This window comes from Passer domesticus, chromosome 23, assembly GCF_036417665.1.
Source record: "Passer domesticus isolate bPasDom1 chromosome 23, bPasDom1.hap1, whole genome shotgun sequence".
In the NCBI taxonomy this organism is placed as follows: domain Eukaryota; kingdom Metazoa; phylum Chordata; class Aves; order Passeriformes; family Passeridae; genus Passer; species Passer domesticus.
The window spans coordinates 2,504,852-2,526,796 of NC_087496.1; the positions used below are offsets into that span (position 1 = coordinate 2,504,852).

The window sequence follows — 21,945 nt, forward strand, 5'->3', positions numbered from 1 at the left end:
AGTCAGAATAAATTCCCCTTTTCCTTCGCCATGCTCAGAGGAAGACAAATTAAGAAGAAATGGGCTCTCAGCTGAGGATGCCATCAGTAGGCAGCAGAGGGAACAGTCCAAGGCCTCCCATGCCAGTCTGAGTGCCAGCCAGGTGTACTGGGTTTGTGTGGTCTTACCTGTCAGCCACTTCTCATGTGTCCCCCCACCCTGGGGGACCCCTGTCCCACAAAGACACCCAAGGGTGCCACCACCAGACGGGTAGTACGTTTAGTTTATTGGTTAGTAGTGCACCCCGAGCACTCCGGGGTGCCCCGGCACCCACCCCGGGTGCCCCAGGGCCCGGCTCGCTTGGCCGGCCGCTCTCTGCTTTTCATCCTAAACCTATTTCCCGTGAAGGCTTGGGGAGAGACAGCGCCGTGTGCCCCAAAACCGGGGGATTTTCACAGAAAATCCTACCATGGCAGAGGGGCAGTGCTTGGACCAGGGCTTCCAGCCCACGTTTAGGGGACATGGCAGCTGGGGAGCTGGGGAGCAGGAGGGAGCCCCCTGTTTAGACTGCCTGACCAGGGTGGCCTCTGCGTGTTGCACCCTTGTGTGCCAGTGCATGTCCTGCTCCATGCACGGGGGCTGTGCCGCGGCGGGCGGGCACCGTGCTCTTGCACACACGTGTGCAGGCAGGGTGGCTGGGCGTGCAGTGTGTGTGCTCCCCGTGTGCGTGTGCACGCTCCAAGCATGCTCAGCTGCCTTGTGCTCGCTCTCTCCACACACAGCACACACACCCTGTGCAAGCACAGCACGCACTCTTTGCACACTCACTGCAGGCTCCACGCGTGCCCTGTGCCAGCACTGCAGGTTCACTCTTGCACGTGCTCTGAGCACACTCAGCTGCTCGCTTTGTGCACGCTCTTTCCACGCACGCCACGCACGCTCTGTGTGTGCTTCGTGCAAGCACTGCACACACCCTCTCTGCTCACCCTCTTTGCACACTCACCACATGCTGCGTGTGTGTTCCCTCCCCACTCCCTGCACGCTGCACAGGCGCTCTCTGCACGGCCTCTGTGCACGCTTGGGACACACACGCAGGGCTGGCACGCTCACAAAGGCTGTGCAGGCTCAGTGGACACTCTGTACACTCCACACATGCTCTGTGCACGCTGTGCACCCTTAGCTGCCTGCTCCGTGTGTGTTCTCTCCATGGGCTCCAGGGGTTCTCTTGCAAGCTCTGTGCATCCTCTTCGCACGCTGCGTGCACACCCTCGTGCCTGCCCCGTGTGCCCAGCCCATGCGCCCTCTGCACGCTCCATGCACGCGTGCAGTGCTCCAACGCTCCCTCTGCACGCTCCATGCACCCCCCGCACACTCTCTCCGTGCACTGATTGCGTGTTCTCTCTGCACACGCGTGTGCCTCCTGCACGCTCCCTGCACACTCGTCCCGGCGAGAAAGCCATTAAAGCGATGCCCCAGGAAGGCGGGGGACGGAAGAGGGGAGCTCCGGGTGGGATCAATAGGAAATTAGTGACTTTACGCCGAGCAGAATGACGCCCAGTGGCGGCAGCAGGGCTGTGCCGGTGTCCCCGCCCGCTCGGTGGCCGTGCTGCTGTCCCTGCCCGCCGCCACCGAGGCGCGCACAGTCCGCTGCTCAGGCGCTGATCTCCACGGCGCTGGCCTCCTCCTGCTCGCGGATGACGTGCACGCCGGCAGTCCGCAGCAGCCGCGGCGCGCCGCGGGAGCGCGCCGGCGAGCCCGGCGGGGACCTGTGCGTCCGCGTCGAGGCGGGCGAGCGAGCGGGCGAGCGGTGGTAGCGCCGGGCCGAGCGCCCCACGGGCCCCGGCGAGCGGCCGGCTGCCGGGACCGGCGAGCTGGTGTAGCCGGGCTCCACCGCGCCGCGGGGCTCGGGCAGGGCATCCTCCTCCGCCTCCGGCGAGTCCTGCCCAAAGACGAGAGGAGAAAAGCGTGGGGCGTGTGCGAGAGCCTCTGCTGGGGCGCTGCTGGCGTGCTGCTGGCTCTCACCTTATCCTTAAGGATGTACAGAGCCACCGGGTTCTTGCGCTCGTGCTCGCCGCTCCGGGGGATGCCTTCGGCTGTGGGGAAGCAAGGTGCTGCTCAGCATCCAGGAGCACTGGTGTGTGTGCCAGGAGCACTGGTGTGTGTGCCCGGAGCACTGGTGTGTGTGCCCGGAGCACTGGTGTGTGTGCCCCAGCCCGCCGGGACCAGCACTCACCCTCGTGCTTCAGGCGCTCCTCGTCCTGCTCGGCGTAGTCAGAGGCTGGCTGTGTCTCTGCTTGTCGCTTCTCCCTGGAAAGGGAAAGGGGATGGATGGGGCAGTGCTGGCACCGTGTTTGAGGCAGTGGGGAACTGCCTGTGGTTCATCCAGGGGAGGGTCGAGTACTGCAGGGATGGGATGGGATGGGATGGGATGGGATGGGATGGGATGGGATGGGATGGGATGGGATGGGATGGGATGGGATGGGATGGGATGGGATGGGATGGGATGGGACGGGATAGCACGGCATGGCACACCATAGCATGGCATGGCACACCATAGCACGGCATGGCACACCATAGCATGGCATGGCACACCATAGCACGGCATGGCACACCATAGCATGGCATGGCACACCATAGCACGGCATGGCACACCATAGCACGGCATGGCACATCTTGACATTGCATAGGGTAGGATGTGTCAAGATGAGGACAGATAGGATGGTAAGGACAAGATGGGATGGGAAGAGATTGGGAAATGGGAAAAAACAGGATGGGACAAGATGAGACAACCCCTTTTGTCTCCCATGTTATTGCCCCACATACTTCTTGGAGGGTTTCCAGCAGGCACAAACTGTCACCAAGGTGACAAGAAGGAAGATGCCGCCTGTGGACAGGATGATGTAGAGAGAGCTCCGGCCTGCAGAAGAGGAGTGAGGGGGGACGGCCCCCCAAAAATTTTAGCTGAGAGCATCTGCAAGGGACGGCCAAACCTGGGAGTGTGGAGGGGAGAAGGGTGGCTTACGGTAAACAGTGAGCTTCACGGGGACACTGCGGCCGTGGCTGATGGGGTTCTCCACCAGGCAGCTGTAGACGTCATCGTCGGCCATGAGAACACGGGTGATGGTGAGGATCTTCTGGTCAGGGGAGAGGAGCAGGCGGGAGTCGTTGCTCAGCGGCCGCCCGTCCTTCAGCCAGGTGTAGGTGGGCTTGGTGCCGTTCTCGTGTGAGCAGTTGAGGGTGAAGAACTCACTGAGCTCCAGCACCGTCGAGGAGGCCACCAGCACTTGTGGCTTTGAGATGGGAACTGTGGGCAAGTAGAGGAACCACGGTGATGCCACTTTTCAGGGGATGGATGGGCTCAGGGGGCAGGAAGAGAGACATCAAAACCCACCAGCCTGAGGTGGCTGAAACCCCCAAAACCACCTCCAGCTGGAGAAAGCCCTCCCAATATGTGCTCAGGGAAGACACCCCACAGACAACCCAGTCTCCCCTGGACGTCCTTCGTGCCCTTACTGTCCACGGTGAGGTTGATGGTCTTCTCGCCGGTGAAAGTGTCGTCGGTGATGGACACCTCCACCTCGTAGGCGCCTTCGTCAGCCAGCTGCAGGGGGCTGATGAGCAGCGAGCCGTTCTCCAGCACGCGGATGCGGTCGCGGTAGTCGGGCCGGAGGTTGCCGATGATCTCGGTGCCGATGGACTGGACCACGGTGACGGGCTTGTCCCTCTTCAGCTGCCACTTGACCACCGGCTTGTCGGCGCTGGCGCTGGCGTAGCGCACCGACAGCAGCGCCGCCTTGCCCGCCGTGCCGCGCACCAGCGGCGTGGGGCTGGTGATGTTCACCCCTGCCAGCAGACCTTGGGGTGTGGGGAGAGACAGTGGGGCGTGGAGGAAACGGGGAAACCCCAAGCTGGAGCTGTGCTGGGCACCCCCAGTGCGCCCAGCTTGGTTCCATCTTTGCAAAGATGCACGTGAGACCCCAAAAGTGCACGAGGGGTGGGAGCCCTCCTGCAGATCAATGCAACACATTCTAAAAATCAAGGAATCACCCCCAAAATTGCTTTGGGCGTGGGAGGTGGGTTGATACAACCCCCTGTGAAGATGCATCATCACCCCCCAAAGCTGCCTTGGGGGTGGGAGTGCTCCTGCAGCCAGGTCAGTGTAACCAACCCTTTGCAAAAATGCATGCATCACCCCAAAAATGCAAGGAGGGGGAGTGGATGGCACACCTCCTGTTGCTGGGCTCTGCAAGAATGCACGTGGTGTCCCCAGAATGTGCAGGGCTTGGGCAGGAGCTCTCCTGCAGCTGGGTCAATGCAACCCTTTGCAGAAATTCATCTATCACACCCCAAAAATGCAGGGAGAGTGCTCCTGCAGCCAGGTCAATGCAACCCTTTGCAAAAATGCACACATCACTCACAAAAATGCAGGGGGTGGGAGGCGAGTCGATGCAACCCTTGGCAAAGCTGTATCATTGCCCTGCAAAAACCGCCTGGGAGTGAGAGATGCCAGTGCTTGGAATGCTTTGCAAAGATACCTTAATTCCCCCAAAAATGGTGGGGGGGAAGGATTTTGTATCCCACCCCCACCCCCAGTGGATGCTCCTGTCCAGACAAAGCCCCCTCAGATGCAAAACTGCATCACGAGAGTCTGTGCACGTGCATTGCTCCTCATCGCTGGTTCTAAGCCAAAAAAGGCAGGGAAAAACCATGATTTTCTGGCGGAGGGCACTCCCCAAAACATTCTCCCTGCCCAAAATACCTCAGCGTCCCCGTCCTGACATCCCAGAGGTCCCATCCGTGAGCCCCCCATCCGGACCCCGTCATCCACAGCGAACAAACCCCACATTGAAGAGGAGGGCAGAGTGGGAAAAGCAGCTGGGCCGGGTGAAGCGGGAGCAAGAAAGGCCTTAAACAAGCCCGAAAAGTCATGGGACCTATTGGTATGCAGCGTCCGTCCGTCCGTCCGTCCTCCCCGGCAGCGCCACAAACATGCCCCGACTCGCCAAATTTAGGGGAGCCCTCACCCCACAGGGAAGGCCAGGCCATGGGATGGGGATGTGGCCTTCCATGCATCCCTGCCCCCTCCCTGTGCGCCGCCAAACCGCCGCTCTTTAACTGTTTCTTCCCCTTTTTTAACCCTATTCTTAATTTTTTCTCCACTCTGGATAAAAAAAAAAAATAAAAAAATTGGGAGTTCATTAATAAACTAGGAAGTGTTCGATTTTCCTACAGCATCCTTGGCTTAGGATGGAGATCTCCCAGCCCTTTTCAATGGCTTTTGTTGAAAAAAGCCCATTAAAAAAATCCTCATTTTCACACTATTTTGTGTCACAAATCCCTATTTTTTTTTAAAAAAAAGCCCTGCAGTATTTTTTGGGGTGTCCTTACTGCAGCCCTGGCTGTTTTTAGGGTCTGAATCAAAGCCAGCAAAGAGCCCAGTTGGTTTTATTTTTCATCCATCCTCCTGATCTGAAGGGAAATGGGGCCTGCCCAGAGCTGCTTTTGGGTGCAAACTTTGGTAAAATGGAACAAAATTGTTGAAGGTGGTTTTCTGCGTTGCCAGACCTGGGATGGGATGGTTTGGGGCTCATTAAATTCCCAAAAGTGAGAATTTAGAGAAAAAATTATGGAGAAAACCAGGGTTGCAGTGGGATGAGGCAAGCCAAGAAATGGGGTGAAAAATGACTTTTTAAGGGAAGCTGAAGAAAGGGTAAGAAAAAATATTTGGAGATGCTAAAAAATTAGGAAAAAATGGGATTTGGGGAGGAAAAAAACTGGGGAGAAGCTCAGGCTGGGGGCAGTGCCAAATCCTCCCCCACGTCGGGACCTGCTTGGCTCCAGAGAAGCGTTTTCCCCAGATTTCATTCCTATTTTCCCCCCTTTTTTTCCCAGCTCCCAAGCAGAGGGTAACGCTCGACAGCGCAACAACCCTCCCTCCAACCCCCCCACCGGGCTTCACCACCCTCACCACCCCCCCGGCCCTCATCCTCCACCTGGATACCCCCGAGACCCGTGGAAAAAACGGGAAAACCTTGGAAAAAAATGGGAAAACTCCCTACCTGCATGGAGCGCCAGCAGCCAGGTCAGCGGCAGCAGGCAGGGGGGAGCGGGGCGGCCCCGCGGGGCAGCCGGCGCTCCCCACATTTCGGGCAGGCTCGCCCCCCGAATCGCTCCGCTTCCCCACTCCGGGCACGTCCCTCGGAGCTCCCGGCTTGGCGCTTCGCCCGGCTAATTTATTTTTTTTCCCTTCTTTTTTTTTTTTTTCTTTCTTTTTTTTTTTTTTTTTTGTTCTCTCCTTTCTCAATAGAGCCCTGTGTCCTGGCGGCTTTCGCCTCCTCGGAGGCCTCGAGCTGACATTTATTTCAGGAAAAACCACTCAGATTTGCAATTTTTTCCCCGGTTACAGACCCCCGGTTCCATGTTTTCCCGGTCCCCGGGACGCTCTTGGGGTGGGGGAGCATCACCCCATCGATGGCTGAGCTTTGCCATCCCCTCCGCGGGCCACCCAGCGGGATTTTGGGCTCTGAACGCCCCATTCAGCTAAGCTGGGGTTTTCTTTAGGAGGGGTATTTTGCAGAGCTGAACCCCCACCCCAAAAGAGCCCCCCCCCGCTTTCCCCCCCCCCTCTTCCCAGGCTCTAAAAGGAAGCCCGGTGGCATCCAGGCTCCATTCCAGCTCCATGCCAATTAGCGCTGGTTCCCCGGGCATCGCTGAATAGGGCAGCGGGATGCGAGGCAGGATGCCCGGAGCCATTTCCCACCCCCCTCCCGAGCGCTGCCAGGCTCGTCACCCCAAAGAACCACCGCCCACCCCCCCGGGGGTCTCCTGGCCCCCCAAAGGGGTCGATGCCCCCAGGCATCCCGTCCCAGAGGGGGGGAGATGCTTTGGGGGCGGCGCGTTATGGGAGATGGTGCAGGGGGATGCTACAGAAAGAGGCTTTAGGGAGTTTTGGGGAGACTTTAAGGGAGGCAGGTGCTTTGGGGGTCTTTGGGGGGATGCTGTGTGGAGATGTGGTAAGGGGGCACTCGGAGAGGGTCAGGGGTGCGGTGAGGATATTAGGGAGCGACTGGCACGGGGATGCTCTGTGTGGGGTGTTCCAGGGATGCTCAGGGGGCAGTTTCGGGGATGCTCTGAGGCAGACACGGCTCCTCCACCCCCTTGCCACCGGAGGCGGGACTCGAACCGGTGACCCCAGGGCCGTGAGGGGCCGGGGCTGGGGCGGCCTGCGGTTGGCTACGGCGGGGGGCGGGGCTTGAGGCGAGGCGGGGCAAGGATGGGCGTGGCCGGGGAGCACGGGGGCGTGACCGGGGCGTGACCGGGCCTTATGGGGGCGTGACCAGAGCACGATCTGGGCGTGGCCGGGGCTGCCGGGGCGTGGCCGTGCGGCGGAAGTGGCGCCAGGATTCAAAGCCGCGGTGGCGGCGGAAGTGGCGGTTGGTGCGGCCTGAGGGGCTGCGGCGGGCCGGGGGCTCGGCCCGGGGGCTCGGCCCGGGGGGCTGCGGGGAATGGCGGGGAGTGACGGGGGATGACGGTGCAGCGGGCTCCGGAGGCGGTGGGGGGATGCGGGAGGATGGGCCCGAGGCGGGTGAGGGTGCATAGGGGGTGCTTGGGGCGGGGCTGGTTGGGCTGGGGGCGGCGGAGCGGGGGGTACCGGGGGATGGGAGCCGACCCTCGGGGGAGCCGGAGGGGGGTGCGGCGGGGCTGGGTACCCGGGGGGAGGGAAGAGAAGGGGCTGGCGTGATGGGGCAGAGGGGCTTTCAGCGGGCAGGGGGCTGCGGTGACGGGGCAGAGGGTGCAGTGGTGGGGCAGAGGGGCTGCGGGATTGGGGCAGGGGGCTGCAGTGACGGGGCAGGGGGCTGTCAGCGGGCAGGGGGCTGCAGTGACGGGGCAGGGGGCTGTCAGCGGGCAGGGGGCTGCAGTGACGGGGCAGGGGGCTGTCAGCGGGCAGGGGGCTGTCAGCGGGCAGGGGGCTGTCAGCGGGCAGGGGGCTGTCCGCCGCCACGGGCCGGGGTCCCCGGTCGGAGCGGGGAGCTGCTGGGGCAGGCTGCGGGCTGCGGTGCCGGCGCACCCTGAGCTCTGTCCCCGTCCCCAGGCCGGCATGGTGCCGCCCCCGGAGGAGCCGCCCCCGCGGAGGCAGCAGCGCGGCTGGCGGGTGCTGGCCGAGCGGAACCAGAGCGTGGCGGCCGTGGGCGCCTGGGTGGAGAGCGCGCCCGGGCGGCAGAGCCCGGCCTTTGTGAGTGCGCCCGGGGCACCCTCTGCCGGGCCACCGCGAGCCCTTCGCGGTGCCGGTAAAACAGCCAGGAGGGATCTTTTTCACAGCCCGAGGGCAGACAGAAACGTGGCTCCTAAAAATAATAATTTGTTTTAATGTGATTTAGCGGGGTCAGAAGCCGCTGTGATGTCCATGTAGTCTGGCCTTCCCTTTGCACAAGCCCTCAGCATCTCTCTGAGTGGGTTCCCCTCTAATAAACTGTGTTTTTTGAGGAGAAATGCATCAGTTTTAAACATCAGTCAGGTGGGGAACCCAGCCAGTGCTGCTTCTTGCTTTCCCGCTCATCCTTTAAGGATGTCAGGGAGTTGAGATTTTATTCTGTGTTGCTGATTAAAAAAAAAATAAAATTAAGGGTCTGGAGCCAATCTCCACTGTACCCCATTAGAAACACATAAGGAAATCTTCATGGATGCTTATCTCAGGGATTTCTGTTTTGAGGGTTATTCTAAGAGGACTAAAAGTGCATTAAATATTGGATGATGAGTTCAGTCCCCTGTAATTAATGTCTGAACATTATAGAATCTCCTGCCCTTCTGAGATGATTTATTTCTATATTGTAATTTAAATCCTGAAAGGCTGAGGTAATTTATGGAAATCAATCATCTCCATATTCCACAGGACTTCCATCTTGGCTCTATGAAACTTCTGGGGGAGCTGATCTTTTCCTGACCAGCTTCAGGGGGTCTGGATGCTCCTGGGGCTCCCCATGGGAGGCTTCCAGAGGTGAATGAAGCTGCCCAGGGTTATCTGAGCTTATTTAATACACTTCTAATTAATCCATAGTAATGCCTCATGCATCAGAGTTGCTGCTGAGGTGGGCAGTGGTTGAGCTGGCACTGGGCTGATCTCTGGAGCACTGTCTTGGTTTCATCCCTAAAAATGCAGATTTCTCCCCAACTTGGAGTTTTGTTGGGCTTTGCTGGCCCTGCTGTTCCAAGTTCATCTTGGGCCTCACCCGTTTCCTCCCTCCCTCCCTTCAGTCTCTGGTTTCTCTTGCTGTGTTTGCAGCCAGGAGAGCAGTGCTGGTTTAATTTAAGCCATGGTGGTGTTGCTTGGCAGAATTGCAAAGAAAACAAAATGGGATTTTTGGGTTTTTCAGGTCATTGCTCTTAATCTTTTGCTTCAGAGGGTAAAGGCATTCTGAAGCAGTGCTGTGCTCTGTGAGCTGCTTCCCTGATGTGCTTCCAGCCTTGCAGAACATCACCAGGGTGGAGGGCTGGCCTGTTCCTTTGGGATCCAGGCTTTGGCTGTTTGAGCATCCTCTAATGGGAGCAGGAGCTGGGAGCTGCTCCGAGGGTCTCCTTTTTCTTTCCTTCCCTGTGTGTTGCAGAGAGGTAAAGGCAGAGGTGTGCATGCTCTGTGTCTCTGGTCAGACTCAATCCAGCCCATAATAACCCAGTGGATATTGTCCAAGCTGTTATTCCACATATTTTGAGACAAAACATGAAGTTTGCTGTGGGTGCTGCTTGTCTGCCTGTTCTCTCCGGGTGGGGGGAAAGGGAATCCAGGGACACGGGCTGCTCTAATGCTGCAGGGTAGCAAAACCCTGGTGAAATCTGCTTCCACCTGCCCAGGCCTCGGCGTCCCGGGTGGAGGAGGAGCTGCAGGAGCAGCAGCGGAGGAAGGCAGCCAGCCTGAGGAGATTCCAGGGCGAGGTGAGGCAGCGGGTGAACCGGCAGGCCAGGCTGCGCCGCAGGCTCGAGCTGCAGAAGGCCTACGAAGCTGTAAGTGAGGCTCTGCCAGGAGAAACTCCAAACACAGCATAAACTGGGAAAAACCCGAACACTGTGTTTAAGTCAACACCTTAAGTCAAGGTGTTAATGAGAAAAAATGAGAAAATCTGAGGTTCCAGACCCTGTGGTGGCAAACAGTGTCCAGGCTGGGTCGGTGTGACGCTTTGGTTGGTGCTGGAGATGCTTTGAAGCCTCCCCAGGGAAAGGTTGCTGGCTCCTTCAGGCAACAGCGGAACAGAGTTCTGAAACTCTCTGTGGAATTGCCTGTGGAGTTAAAAAACAGCCAGGCAGGAGTTGGGAATGATGTGGATGTGTCCTGGCTGCCTTTGAAGCAAAGCACTTTTTCTGCAGTTTCTTTTCCGATCCCTTTCCCAGAGCAGCCAAGTAGTTTTCAAGCAACACTTTCCCTCTGTCTCCACATTCCCTCTTCCCCCACGGGCTTGTTTTGGATTATCCTGTGAATATATTTAATTCTTTCTCTTCTCAAACAAGCGCTGGGGAGGCTTGCCAGGATCTGACTGTGGCAGAAAAGAGAATGCACTGCCATGTCACCAGCCTTGGCCACCCTTGGGGAGTTTGGGCTGTTTCCATGGCTGGCTGGGGATGTCCTCATGTAACTCTGCCAGCTCCAAGCGGGAAGCCCGCAAATGCCCTCAGCCCCAAAGAACCTGATGATTCTTTGTATTCTCAGCATGGAGAGCCAAAACCTCCCTCCCAAGCAATTTCACCCCAGGGTGGTGAAATGTCACCACGCTTGACATCTTGCTGGGTCATGGCTGGAGGTCCCTGTGGCTTTTTCCTGGCAGGTGGAAAGGGAGAGCTGTGCTGCTGTGCAGTACTCGACCCCCTGGAAGAACACGTGCCTGTTCCAGAGCCTCCCTGCTCCCATCATCTGTGCCCCCAGCGCTGGCTCTGGCCCAGCCCAGCCACAGGAGGAGCATGGGGAGCCCTTCCAGCAGCAAGCTGCCGAGGTGAGCCCTGCCCTCCTGTGCTTCCATTGGATCCTCAGGGTTTGGAATGGGGAACGGGCCATGTTTTCTTTTTTTCATCTACAGCACATCCCTCGTATTTCGGTTTAGATATTGAATTAAACGTTAGCTCCACTGTCACCCTGAACGCTGTGGTGCTCAGAGCATCCAGCTGGGTGGCTCCTCCCAGATGCTGTGGCTGCACTGGTCTGGCTGCTGGCAGGCACTAGGTGGTGCCACCTCATTGCAGCTTGTCTCGTGCAGCCCGAAATCTGGGAAAACCTGCCTTCAGGACTGTTTAAGCTTTTTTATTTTTTTTTAATGGTGATGTTTATGGTGCATTTGGTGGTTTAGAAAGCCTGTGCGCTCACCTAGGAGCTGGAGTTATTCCAATTGAAGCACCATGGGGTGGAAAATCACTTCTGGCTGGGTACCAAGCAAGAAAATTTGTGATCTGGTATCTCAGCAGCATGTTTTGGGATCAGAATTTCGGTACCTTGGGGCAGCTCTGAAAGAGCCTGATTGTGTGTTGGGTGGTGCTGCCCTGGTGGAGCTCTGGCTGGAGCAGACTGGCTGGAGATGTCTGCGTGCAGCTGACCTTGTGCTGTTTTCTCTGCCTGTCTCGGGCCAGCTCAGCAGGGCTGTGCAGCAGGTGCGCCGCAGGCTGGCCTCCCGCAGGATCCTGGCCCGGCAGCAGGTGAGCAGGGCTGGGCTGAGGGTGGAGAAATCACCTTGCAAACTGCTCTAAGTTTGGCTCTAATTAGCAAATCCAAAACATAATTCAGGAAGTTTCTCCTGCAGGAATGCAATAAACTGCTTTCCTAATGCACCTTGTGGGTAACCCATTTCAGAGAAGGCAGCAGGATAAAGTGTGTGAAAACATCTCTGAGATGAACTCAAGAATGCAAAATTGACTTTTAAAGGTTGAGATTGTGATCTGGGTATCTGGGAGGAATGTGATGACCAGCCTTCCCTTCAGGTGCCTTTATTTCTTCAAACCTCAACAACTCTTTCCATTGCATCAATTGCTTGTTTTGTGTGGGTGGCGAAGATCTGGAGGGTTTTTCCTCACCTCGGGCTGGCTTCTGGTAGAGAATGGTTGGTATGCAGCTGCTTTCCTCAAAACAGTGCATGGAAGGAGGTCAGTCCCACCTTTTGTGCTGCTGAATTTCACCCTGCTTTTGCTCCTTCAGTTCTCAAGACCACTTTTGTGTTATAGCTATTTTCCCGGTCTCTATGCCAAGACCTTTCTTAAACTGATGTACAGAACATCAGGAGCAACCCAGCCTGGTGTTTTGACTTATTGCCTCTGGAGCCAGTTTCCTGCCCATCCTGTAAATCTTCATTCTCTTCTCTTTTTCAGGTTCACCAAAGGTGAAGTAGATCTTTCTGATTATCTAGAAACTACCCTTTCCTTGTACTCTTGGATTTCTGATGTAGTCAGTCAGCTCTGCAAATAGGACTCAGAGAAACACAATAATTACAGTCTCAAAAACCTTGTTACCTGTTTCCAACAGCAAACATCCTTCTTGCTCGAGCTTCTAATGCATTCAGTGAGATAAATTGATTTATGACCTCACATAAATAATGAAGTCACTGCCCAGGTGAGCCAGAGGATTACAGGAGATCCGTGGGAGTCCTGGACAAGTCATCCACAGCAGTGAGAAACACTGGGAGGGGTTTGGGGCCATCCTCCCATCCCAGCCTCACTGCACCTACAGTTAATCTACATGAGGAAGTTTAACAGCTTCCCTGATTTATTCTGGGAGGAATATATTGATTCATTGCATTGCTCTGTTTGATTACTCCATGATATATGAGGAGAAAAAAGCTCCCATATTAATCTAAATCTCTCCCTGTATGAAGGTTTGGCATGTTCCCAGCCTGGCAGGAGAGCAGCATGTTCCCTTCTCTTCAGGTGCAAAAGGCTGCCACAGACATAACCATGGACCTGACCCCCTTGGTACTGCTGCCTGTGCTTTTGTGCTCCCTGGATTTCCTTGAGCTTTGTATTCCAGCCCATTTCTTTGGTTTTATCCCAAGGGTTTTTCACCCAATACTTCTACAAGGCAAGTGGGGTCAGTAGCTTAATCAAATGCTTCTTTCTTCCTTCATCCAGGCTGACAATGAAATCAAAGAGCAGAGCCCACCTAGTTCTTACCCTATTTCTGTGCAGTGAACTCCTGAGACCAAATCTGGGCCATGTTTTTAATCAGTTTTGTGCATCCCACATCAGACTTCCATCTAACAGGTTTTGCTTTACCCCAGTGTTGAATTAGGCCATGTCAAGAGCTCAGCTGAACCCTAGAGTCTTCTGCTGCTCTTTGCCTGAGGCCTCTTCCTTCTATTGTGGAAGACATTCAGTTTATCCTGGCCTGACTCTTGACAAACTTATGCTGGTGGCTGCTTATCTTGTTTTCTTGTGGCTTGCAGATAGTTTGCAAGGTGATTTCCTCCTGTGTTTTGAAAAGTCACAGTTAAACTCTTGAGGCTAAAATCTCCTGTTTGGTATTTCCTTTTCTTCCCCTTTAAATAAAGACACTCCTTAGGCCCTTTTCTGATAATCTGGACCTCCCTAGATTTCAGGGAGCTGTTTGCACCTTAGCTTCTGCTTCTGTCAGTGGCCCAGGGGAGGTCCATCCTCCTTAAAAACCTCAGCTTTAGGAATAAAACTGACTTTTTCTTCCCAAGAATAGTCCCAGCATTCTTCTTCCTACTGCTGCTAACTCAAAGCAAGTCTTTGGCTGGAAAGTTGGGGTTTTTCCCTCAATCCTGTTTTCTGCATTTTTCTTCTTTTTCCTTTCTCTCTGTAAAGTGTTGCATTCCCTGTGATAATAATCCATGTTCCTAAGATTGCTGCTCTTTCTCTCCCGGCAAGATTTCAGGTTAAAAGCATCCAAGGAGTTAATTGCCTGCTTTCCCAAGTAGATACCGGAGTGGTAATTGCCTGGAAATGACCTGTCCAGTGTTCCAGCTCATCCTGTTACTGAGTCTCTGCCTTCAGGCTTTGGTGGACAGCTGTAGCTCCCCAGCAAGGCAGCAACCAAATTCTTTTCTCCAGTGTCTCATTCCACCAAGTTGGTGTTGTTTTTCCACAGTGTCATGTCTTTCTGCCTTCAGTGCTCCAGAGCAACTTTGAAAGCAATAACCCTTCCCTCGATTCCCTTATCCTTACCAAAGCAGCTGTTCTGTGGTGTTTCTGTCATAATGGGGTTGATGGAGTGGTTCCTGTTGTGCCTATCAAATAATTCCATGTTCAGACTGACTCCAGGCTATTCTCTGTCCTTCCCCAACAGCAGCAGAGCCATATCAGGGAATTCTTGGCATCATCTGCTCTCATACTGATCCATCCTTTCCCTCTGTCAGCAGTCCTGTGCTTCCCTTCCCAGCATGCTGAAGGAAAAAAAGAAAGCAAGGGAAAAAAATTATGCTGGCTTCAAGCTTGCTTCTGGCATTTTAATTCTTTATTTTGTAGCAAACAATCTGCTGCCTCTCAAAATATTGTGGATTGCCACTGGGGAGCCTGCCCACTTCCCATCTGAAGGAGTGTGCTCTGTACTCGGTGTCGCTCAGAGACTCCAGCTCCTTGCCACTGTGAGACAGTGCCTGGAGAGGTTTCTGCCTTGCTCTCCCTTCACCCCACGTCTGTCCCACTGCCTCTGCAGTTGGAGAGGGCACAGTTCCAGTCACCCTGCTACATTGCTGTTTCCCAGCTCTGGTGGCCCATGGTGCTGCTGAGCACATGGTGCTGCCAGATCAATCCAAGTGACAGCACACACAGCCTCCTGTGTGTTAAAGCTGCTCCAAGGGGGTGCAGTTTTCCCTTGGCACCAAAGCAGCCAGATTTCAATTCCATGTTTACACCCATTTCCTCCTTTCTCCAGGACCCAGACCCTTGCCTGGCCATGGAGGAGGGTGAGGAGCTGCTGCTGGCAGGACACCACGATCTGCCTGCTGAGCTGCTGGAGCAGGGCACAGCTGCACGTGGCACTGAGCAGGATGATGACTTCTACATCAAAATTCAGTTTGAAAAAGTAAGACTCATGCAGAGTTGGTCTTAAGTGGTCCAGATCATAGATCTATTTTGGTGTCTGGAAGAGGCTGCTCTTGGAGTAGGGCAGTTGCTCCCTCAGGCCTGCTTAACTCCTAAGCCCACCATCCTCAAAGTGGGCTTGGAAGCAGTACTGGAGCTCAGTGAGGTTGGCACTGCCATCCCCTGCTTCCATGGCCTTGGATTCCTGCCTGCTTGTGATGCCACTTGGCAGCTGCCCAGGTGAAAGCTGAAACCAGGGCATGCAGTCACATCATACCCAGAGCCATGCTCAGACCATGCAGAAAGACCTGAGGGTGGAAGAGATCAAAAGAGATCAAATCAGAAACCTTGAAAAGAGGAAAAAAAAACCAAACAAAAACCAACCAACTTTGTATCAGGTGAAGGAGATGGATGTGGCAATCCCTGTGCCTGGGGGTGGCAGGCCCTGCCCTAGGAGGGGTTGAGGAGGGCTTGATGTACTTATCCTTCCTCTTTTGTTTTCAGGCAGCTGTTTTTGAGCATCTGGGGGTGGAAATGGTTCATCCTGATTGCCTGGGGTGGTTGGCAGAGGCTTTATGGCTGTGGCAGTGTGTGCCCAGCTTTGGCTGGGGATTAGTCCAGCTCGGAGCAGAAATACTGGCTGGGCAGATGGGGACACAGCAGAAGTTTTTGCTGAGGTTTTCACTGAGGTTTTGGGATATGTTGGCTGTGGAATTGCCCTTACATTTAGGCTTTTTTTCACACTAAAAGGAATTCGTAATAGAAGTTGGGATGGGGAGATGTGCATTCATATGCCATATGGAGGGTTCATAAGCCAGAACCCTCCTCCAAGGATATCTTTAGAGGTGTTTTCACAAAGCTTTGGTGCTCAGACTCCTATGTTGAGATGTGGCACATCTCTTCTGTTGATAGCCAACCTGGACCCCAGATAAAGCCATTCCAAGGTGGGTCATCCCGTTGAGGTCTGGAGGGATCACACAGAGGCCCTGCCTCCAGTGAGGAGCATTTTGCTGGGGGAGGATGAGAAAGAGCTGTGGTGGTGCTGATGCTGCTCCCTTCCATTATCTCTCAGGTCTGTGGTGGGTCACTGAAGGACTCCAGCCTGCCTGGGCCTCCTGGGAGGCCACACAGTGAATGCCAACCTCCCCTCAAACTCTGGGCTGGTGTTGACCAAGAGGAAACCAGGAAGCAGGTCTGTCCAGGGGAGCCAATCCCTTGTGGTTTTGTGTGAAAGAGATTGGGTGTTAGGAATGCTGCTGGCTCTAAGAAGAAACCTCAGAGGAGCTTTGGTGTATGAAACCCCTACTGGGTTTAGTTTGTCAGCTTTTGGTCTCAGGGCTTGGGCAAAGCTGCCAGGTTATTTTTTAAAATCTGTCATGACTAAGTGGAACTGTTACCTACTCCTCCTACAAAATCTAGGATCTCAATAACAACAGAAATTTGAAGGAGAAACAGGCTCCTTTCATTCTGCCTGGCAAAACCATGGGGTGCTTGCTGTAGTTGCAAGAAGTTCAAGACGCTGCCAAAAATGCTTTAAAAAAAAGAAGAAAGAAAGAAAGAACAAAGCCAACTTTATCTTGTTTAAATACAAGACTGGAATATAAAGGTCTCTTTGCTTTTGGGAATAGCCTCAAGCTCAGCCTGCAGGCCAAGTGGATGAGTTCACAGTGAGGGTTTACAGCCTGTGTCCTGGACAGTTTGGACAGTTTGGCTCATGCTAATCTCAATTATACAGAGTGATGATGTTTCTCTTGGATGCCTAAAGCCAGTGACTTTTCTTTTCCTGCTTCCTCCTGCCATGAAGGAGAACATTTCTCTCTCCTTTTGTCACCTTTCTTGCAGTTTGCAGTGTAAAATTATGAACAATTTGCATGTTTTTTGTTTCTTACAAATGTTTTCAACCCAACTGATCCCAAATATGGTTGTGGTTTCTCGCCAGTGTAACAACAGCTGGGGCTTCTCAGGCTGCTCCTCCTAACCCTGCTGTTCCCTTTCCTCTTGCTTTTAATCTCCTTGGCTCTGATCCATCCAAGATAACTGGTTCTGCAGAACTCTCCTCTGCCTGGGTTTTTTCCATCCGGTTTTCTTCACTGGCAGCCTGGTGATCTCTTCTCCTCCTCCTTTATCTCCAGCTGTGCTGGGCTCTCTCCATTGAGGGAGGTGGACAAACTCAGCCCAAAGGTTATGGCACTCATGAGGAAAAATCTGTGCATTGAACTTTAGGGAGCCATGGAGCTCAAACTATCTCTGTACCCCACAGCAGGAGGGATTTTGATGTGAGCTTTAGCCAGGAGGTTTCCCTGCCCTTGCTGCGTCAGTGGGATCAGCCAAAGCCCAGACACTAAACCCTCAGTATCCATATGGGAATTCTTCCCTGCAGGGCCCCTGGGTTTGTCTCAGCAATGGTTTTGCCACCTTGGTGGCTCTCCTGCAAGTAGAGAATCCAGCTTGGTGTCATACTGTCATCTTTTGGAGGAGATAACAGGGTTCCAGTGCACTGCAGGGGAACACCAGTATCCAGGTGGCTCCAAATTCAAGCAGGCTGAAGTTGGAATTGGCTCTTTTCCCCTCAGCAAAGCGGGAATTTAGGAGTTTGCCAGGTGGCAGAGCTGCCATCCATAGGCAGTGTCAGTGGAGGGATGCTGGTACAAAGCTCCCCAGTGTTTTGGGATGACTTGGTCTCTCCAACCTTGCTGCCATCTCTCCAGCTTCCCAGTGCTGGGTCATGTGCGCTCAGAGGTGTTGAGGGTCTTCTGGGGAAAGAGCGAGGTTCCACCTTCCAGAGATGAAGCAGAGCAGTGGCATCGCTGGGTGTCCATCCCAGGCATCCTTGCCAAGTGTCCCTGTTGTCCCCGCAGCGGCAGAGCGAGTTCCTGCGGTGCCGGCGCCTCTGCATGGCCCTGGAGCGCGAGCGCGCGCGGCAGCACCGGCGGCAGCACCAGCGGCAGCAGAGAGTCGCCCGGTGAGTCTGGGGGGACTCCTCCTCCATCAGGGCCCTTCAGGAGCTTGGAAAAGTCTTGTGGGTTTGTGTGGTGTAAGCCAGGCACTGATGTGTAACGCCCTGGGGTGGGATTCACACAGCCAACCCCCCAGCAGAGACCCTTGGGCCATGGTGAGTCCTTTAGCACTTCTGTGTCTAGTTTTGAACTCCCTGTGCAGCTTGTTTTGGAGTTGGGAGCTAAATCATGGGACTGGAAGAGGTGCAACTTCCCAAACCATGACTCTGGGAACCTAAGGCTGTGTTTAGAAACTTCGGGGTGAGGTTATGTTGTTGTGCTAAGCTGTGACCATCCCTGGCATTTTTGATATCGGACCCTTCACCCTCGTGGCCATAAAATCTTATACAGTGTAATAAAATATTTTACAGGCATTTGTTCCGGAGTTGAACACTTGCTATCTGTGTAAAAGTATCGGTTGTGTTGGAGTTCTCAGCTTCTCCTGTCAAGGGGTTGATTAAGGAGAAGGTCTGCAAATTCACAGCACAATAGGAAAGCTCCTCTAATTTTTGTTTTTTCCCTGGCTTTCCTTTGAATGACCATCCTGGCTCTTCTGTTATCAGGCTTTGGGGGAGTGGGACAGGCACCACAGGGCAGGATTTCATGGGCATTTTTTTGGGAAAAACTTCCAGTCTAAAGCAGTGCTGATGATGTGGCTCCTTTAGCTACATCCTGACATTCCAGTGGCACTTGGGAGCTTGGGAGAGCTAGTCCTACCCTGTGAATGCTGGCAAGGCCCCAGGGAATCCTAGTTAGTGCAATACCCTTTTATTATGATTTTTAACTTGGAGTGTGTGCAGAGGGGAGCTGGGTTTGTAATTACGGGGTGTAAAGCCCCGAGCTGGCCTTGGCCTCAGTTTCTGGAGTGGATTTATAGTGCTGTACTTAAGGTTCTACATTTCATTTAAAAAACATTTCCAATTTTATAACTCAACCAGAGAAGGTGAACTTCAGCATTTTCTTTCTGGATGTAAAGATTTGACCTCTTACATGAAGTAAGGTTTGAAATGTCTTGTCCTGGCTTCTTCTCAGCCTTCATTTTGGTTTTAATACCCCCTGGCCAGGAGTGGCGTGGGACACTTGTTGCATTTGGGAATAAAGTGTCAGACACTTTGGTGTAAAGTCTTTGTGCTTTGCCATTGCTGCTTGTCAGGGGAATGTGTGTTGTGTTTGGTGGAAATTACACAACCCAGGTCCCACTAAAGGGCTGGAGGGCCACGTAGGTGCAAGGGAGACTGAGGAAGTAGAGGAAAACTTGGTTAAAAGTACATTTTAAAGACTATTTTGGAGTAAAGGTGGGATCCTTGGAATGTCTCTGCTGTACCCAGGCCTGTCATGCTGCCCTGTCCTGAAAGGTGCTCACAGAAGGATCCAAGCTGCCCCATAATCAGAAACATTGGGAAGCTGGGAAGCCAAGGTGTTGGTGCTTCCTGGGGGGTATTAAAGAGCCCAGCCTACATGCTTTGTTTAAGGACAGAAGTGCAGCTTTGGGGAACTGTGTGTGGCAGGAGCACGTGTGGATGTGTTGCAGGAAGGAGCTGGAAGAGGAAGTCCAGGATGGTGAGAAAACAGGCAGACAGGAAGAGTTTGAGGGCAGGAAAGCATTCACAGGCTGGTGTTGCCATATGAGAGGAAGAATGAAGGCTCAGGAAGCTTTTTTATGTTTAAAGCCAATATGTTGGTTTATATTTATTTATATTTAATGCTGTGATTAGTGCAGAATTACTTCTGCCTTTGAAAGCAGCAGCATCACCCAGATTCCTGTGCCCTCACCTCAGAGCCAGGAATGGAAATTGGGATGGAAAACTCCTTCTCTGAGCACGTGTGTCCCTGCAGGATTAAGAGGCAGAAGGAGAATCAGCGCCGGGCAGAGGAGCAGAGGATGCAAGACATGGCTGAGCAGAGAGAGCCCTCCCCAGGAGAGGCAACCTGGGAAGCCCTGGCCCAGCTCCAGCTGGAGGAGAGGAGAGTGAGGGACAGACAGCAGCGGGATAAGGAGCACAGGAGGTACAGGCAGTCTGTGCTCCTGTGCAGAGGTGTCACAGGTGTCACTGCCAGCGGTGAATGTTTGATCCCTTGCAGGTATGTTGAAGCTCTGAGAGCCCAGATGAGGGAGAAAGTCAAACTCTGTAACATTGACTTGCCCCCACTGTGTTCCTGTGGGTCTGATTTCTGGGATTCCCACCCGGACACCTGTGCCAATAACTGCGTCTTCTACAAAAATCACAAAGGTAGGAGCTCCTGCTTTCAGAGAGGAGACACCTGGGCCTGATTATACAGGAAGAACAAAAACGAGGATAGGTGTTTCCATGCTCCTGGGCTGCTGTGCAGAGATGCTCCTCCAAATGTGCTCTGGAGAGGGCAAGTCAGGGGCTCTGGTGCTTGACCCAACCTCTGTCCCTTAGGGAGTGTAGTGGCATCCTCAGTAAAGCACCAGCCCCTACAATATTTTAAATTACACAGCTGTAACACAGCCACATGTAGCTATGGACACAGCCACGAGGAAAATGCTGTAAAGCATCTCATTAGGGACACAAAGCCCCTTGCCTTAAATGCTGAATCTTCTGCTAGGAGGATGCATAAAGATATGGAAATGGCTTTCCTTAGGTGATGGAGTGCACTGACCTTGAGCACAGCTTGGGAAAATACCTGACTGGGCAACTGGGAGTTATCTGGAAGGGAAAATAGAGACATTTGGGTTCATAAAATAATCTTTGGCTTGTGTACTGATTGGTGTGCAGAGTGTGCAAATGGGTGTGTGGAAAACTGCAAGCATGTCGATTTCCCTTAAACCCCAATCACTGCCTTTCTGCTCTGGTGAAAGGCTAGAGCCAAGCCCAGTTTCGGGCCATAAGTGCAACTCTCATGCCCTGATAGTGTTTGTGTCCCTGTCCTGCTCAGCCTACAGCCAGGCGCTGCACTCGGTGATCTCCTGCTGTGCCCACGCAGCCACGCGCTCTCTCCAGGACGTGGCTGCTCTCTGCGCTCGCTCGGGGAAGCGCCTGTGACCCAGGAGCTCCGTGTCCCAGCACCGGGGCTGTGCCGTGTCCTGCCTGCCCCTCCACGCCAGCTGCCAGGACGGTGTCACCTTGGTGTCACCTTTGTTCTCCCGGCTTGTGCTGTGCCTCTCCCACTCTGCCCCAGGGGTGCAGCTGGCCGGGGCGATGGTCGAGGTGAAGGAAGCAATTGCTCTGTGGAGTTGGTTTATGGCAGGCACTTGCATTCCAGTAGCTGACTGTTGACTAGATATTCTTATTGACTAATCATTATTGTGGAATAAACTGCTTTCAAAGATTGTTTGTCTCATTTGAAGTGTGAAAGGAGGAGAGATGAGGTGGCAGGGGTCATATCTCTTAGGGGAGGATTTCTAACCTTTCCCTGCTCCCTTCCCTTTCCTAGGGCTTCTGCCTGCCACTTGGATCACCTTCCAGAGCCAGGTATATATTGTTCCCTTCTTTTCTGTGTGAGGGCCTCTCTTCCAGAAACACCCCCACAGCTTTGTACCTGACCCACACTCCCATAGCCTCTACTTTGCTCCTGAAAGGAAGGAGCATTTTTCTAGTAAAAAAATTTTCAGACCTTTGCAGGAGTGACTGGAGCAAGATGGGTTTGCCCAGAACTGCCTGTGGTGAGGTAACATGGTGCTGGGCAGAGATTACTCCATACCCTCTCATTAATATTTACTCCTTGCTGGCCTCCCTCTCCAATATTAACCACGGCAGGAAGGATGGGTGGCCGAGCGTGCCGGATCATTTCTTTTCCCTGTTCCCATCCCATTGGGCACAAAGCAAACCCACCTCCGGTCCAGAGGTAGCACAGAGCCAGGGACTGCTCCTCTGTTCCCCCTGGAGAATCATTCACTGAGGGATCTGCGGTGGCTAATGCTGTTTATTAACAGCTGCTTGCGTCAGTGCTGCAGCCCTAATTCAGGGTGGTGGAGTGGGTTTGGAAAGGGCAGGATCTG

At 54.0% G+C, this 21,945-nt stretch overlaps 2 protein-coding genes across 2 annotated transcripts; one reads left to right on the forward strand and one right to left on the reverse strand.

Moving 5' to 3' along the window:
* Positions 1 to 244: 244 nt before the first annotated feature.
* Positions 245 to 6,529, reverse strand: HEPACAM (hepatic and glial cell adhesion molecule). Its single transcript, XM_064397628.1, has 7 exons — positions 6,039 to 6,529; positions 3,493 to 3,834; positions 3,002 to 3,283; positions 2,803 to 2,896; positions 2,213 to 2,286; positions 2,002 to 2,072; positions 245 to 1,918 (listed from the first exon to the last, which is right to left on the reverse strand). The coding sequence occupies exons 1-7, from the start codon at positions 6,121 to 6,123 to the stop codon at positions 1,631 to 1,633; spliced, it is 1,236 nt and encodes a 411-aa protein (XP_064253698.1). The 5' UTR covers positions 6,124 to 6,529; the 3' UTR covers positions 245 to 1,630.
* A 975-nt stretch (positions 6,530 to 7,504) lies between these two features.
* Positions 7,505 to 21,275, forward strand: CCDC15 (coiled-coil domain containing 15). The gene is made up of 11 exons (XM_064397523.1): positions 7,505 to 7,564; positions 8,072 to 8,212; positions 9,826 to 9,975; positions 10,791 to 10,955; positions 11,584 to 11,649; positions 14,837 to 14,986; positions 16,058 to 16,177; positions 17,844 to 17,947; positions 19,818 to 19,988; positions 20,064 to 20,212; positions 20,883 to 21,275. Exons 1-11 carry the CDS (start codon positions 7,505 to 7,507, stop codon positions 20,987 to 20,989), a joined length of 1,383 nt encoding a protein of 460 aa, XP_064253593.1. The 3' UTR covers positions 20,990 to 21,275.
* The last annotated feature ends 670 nt before the right edge of the window (positions 21,276 to 21,945 follow it).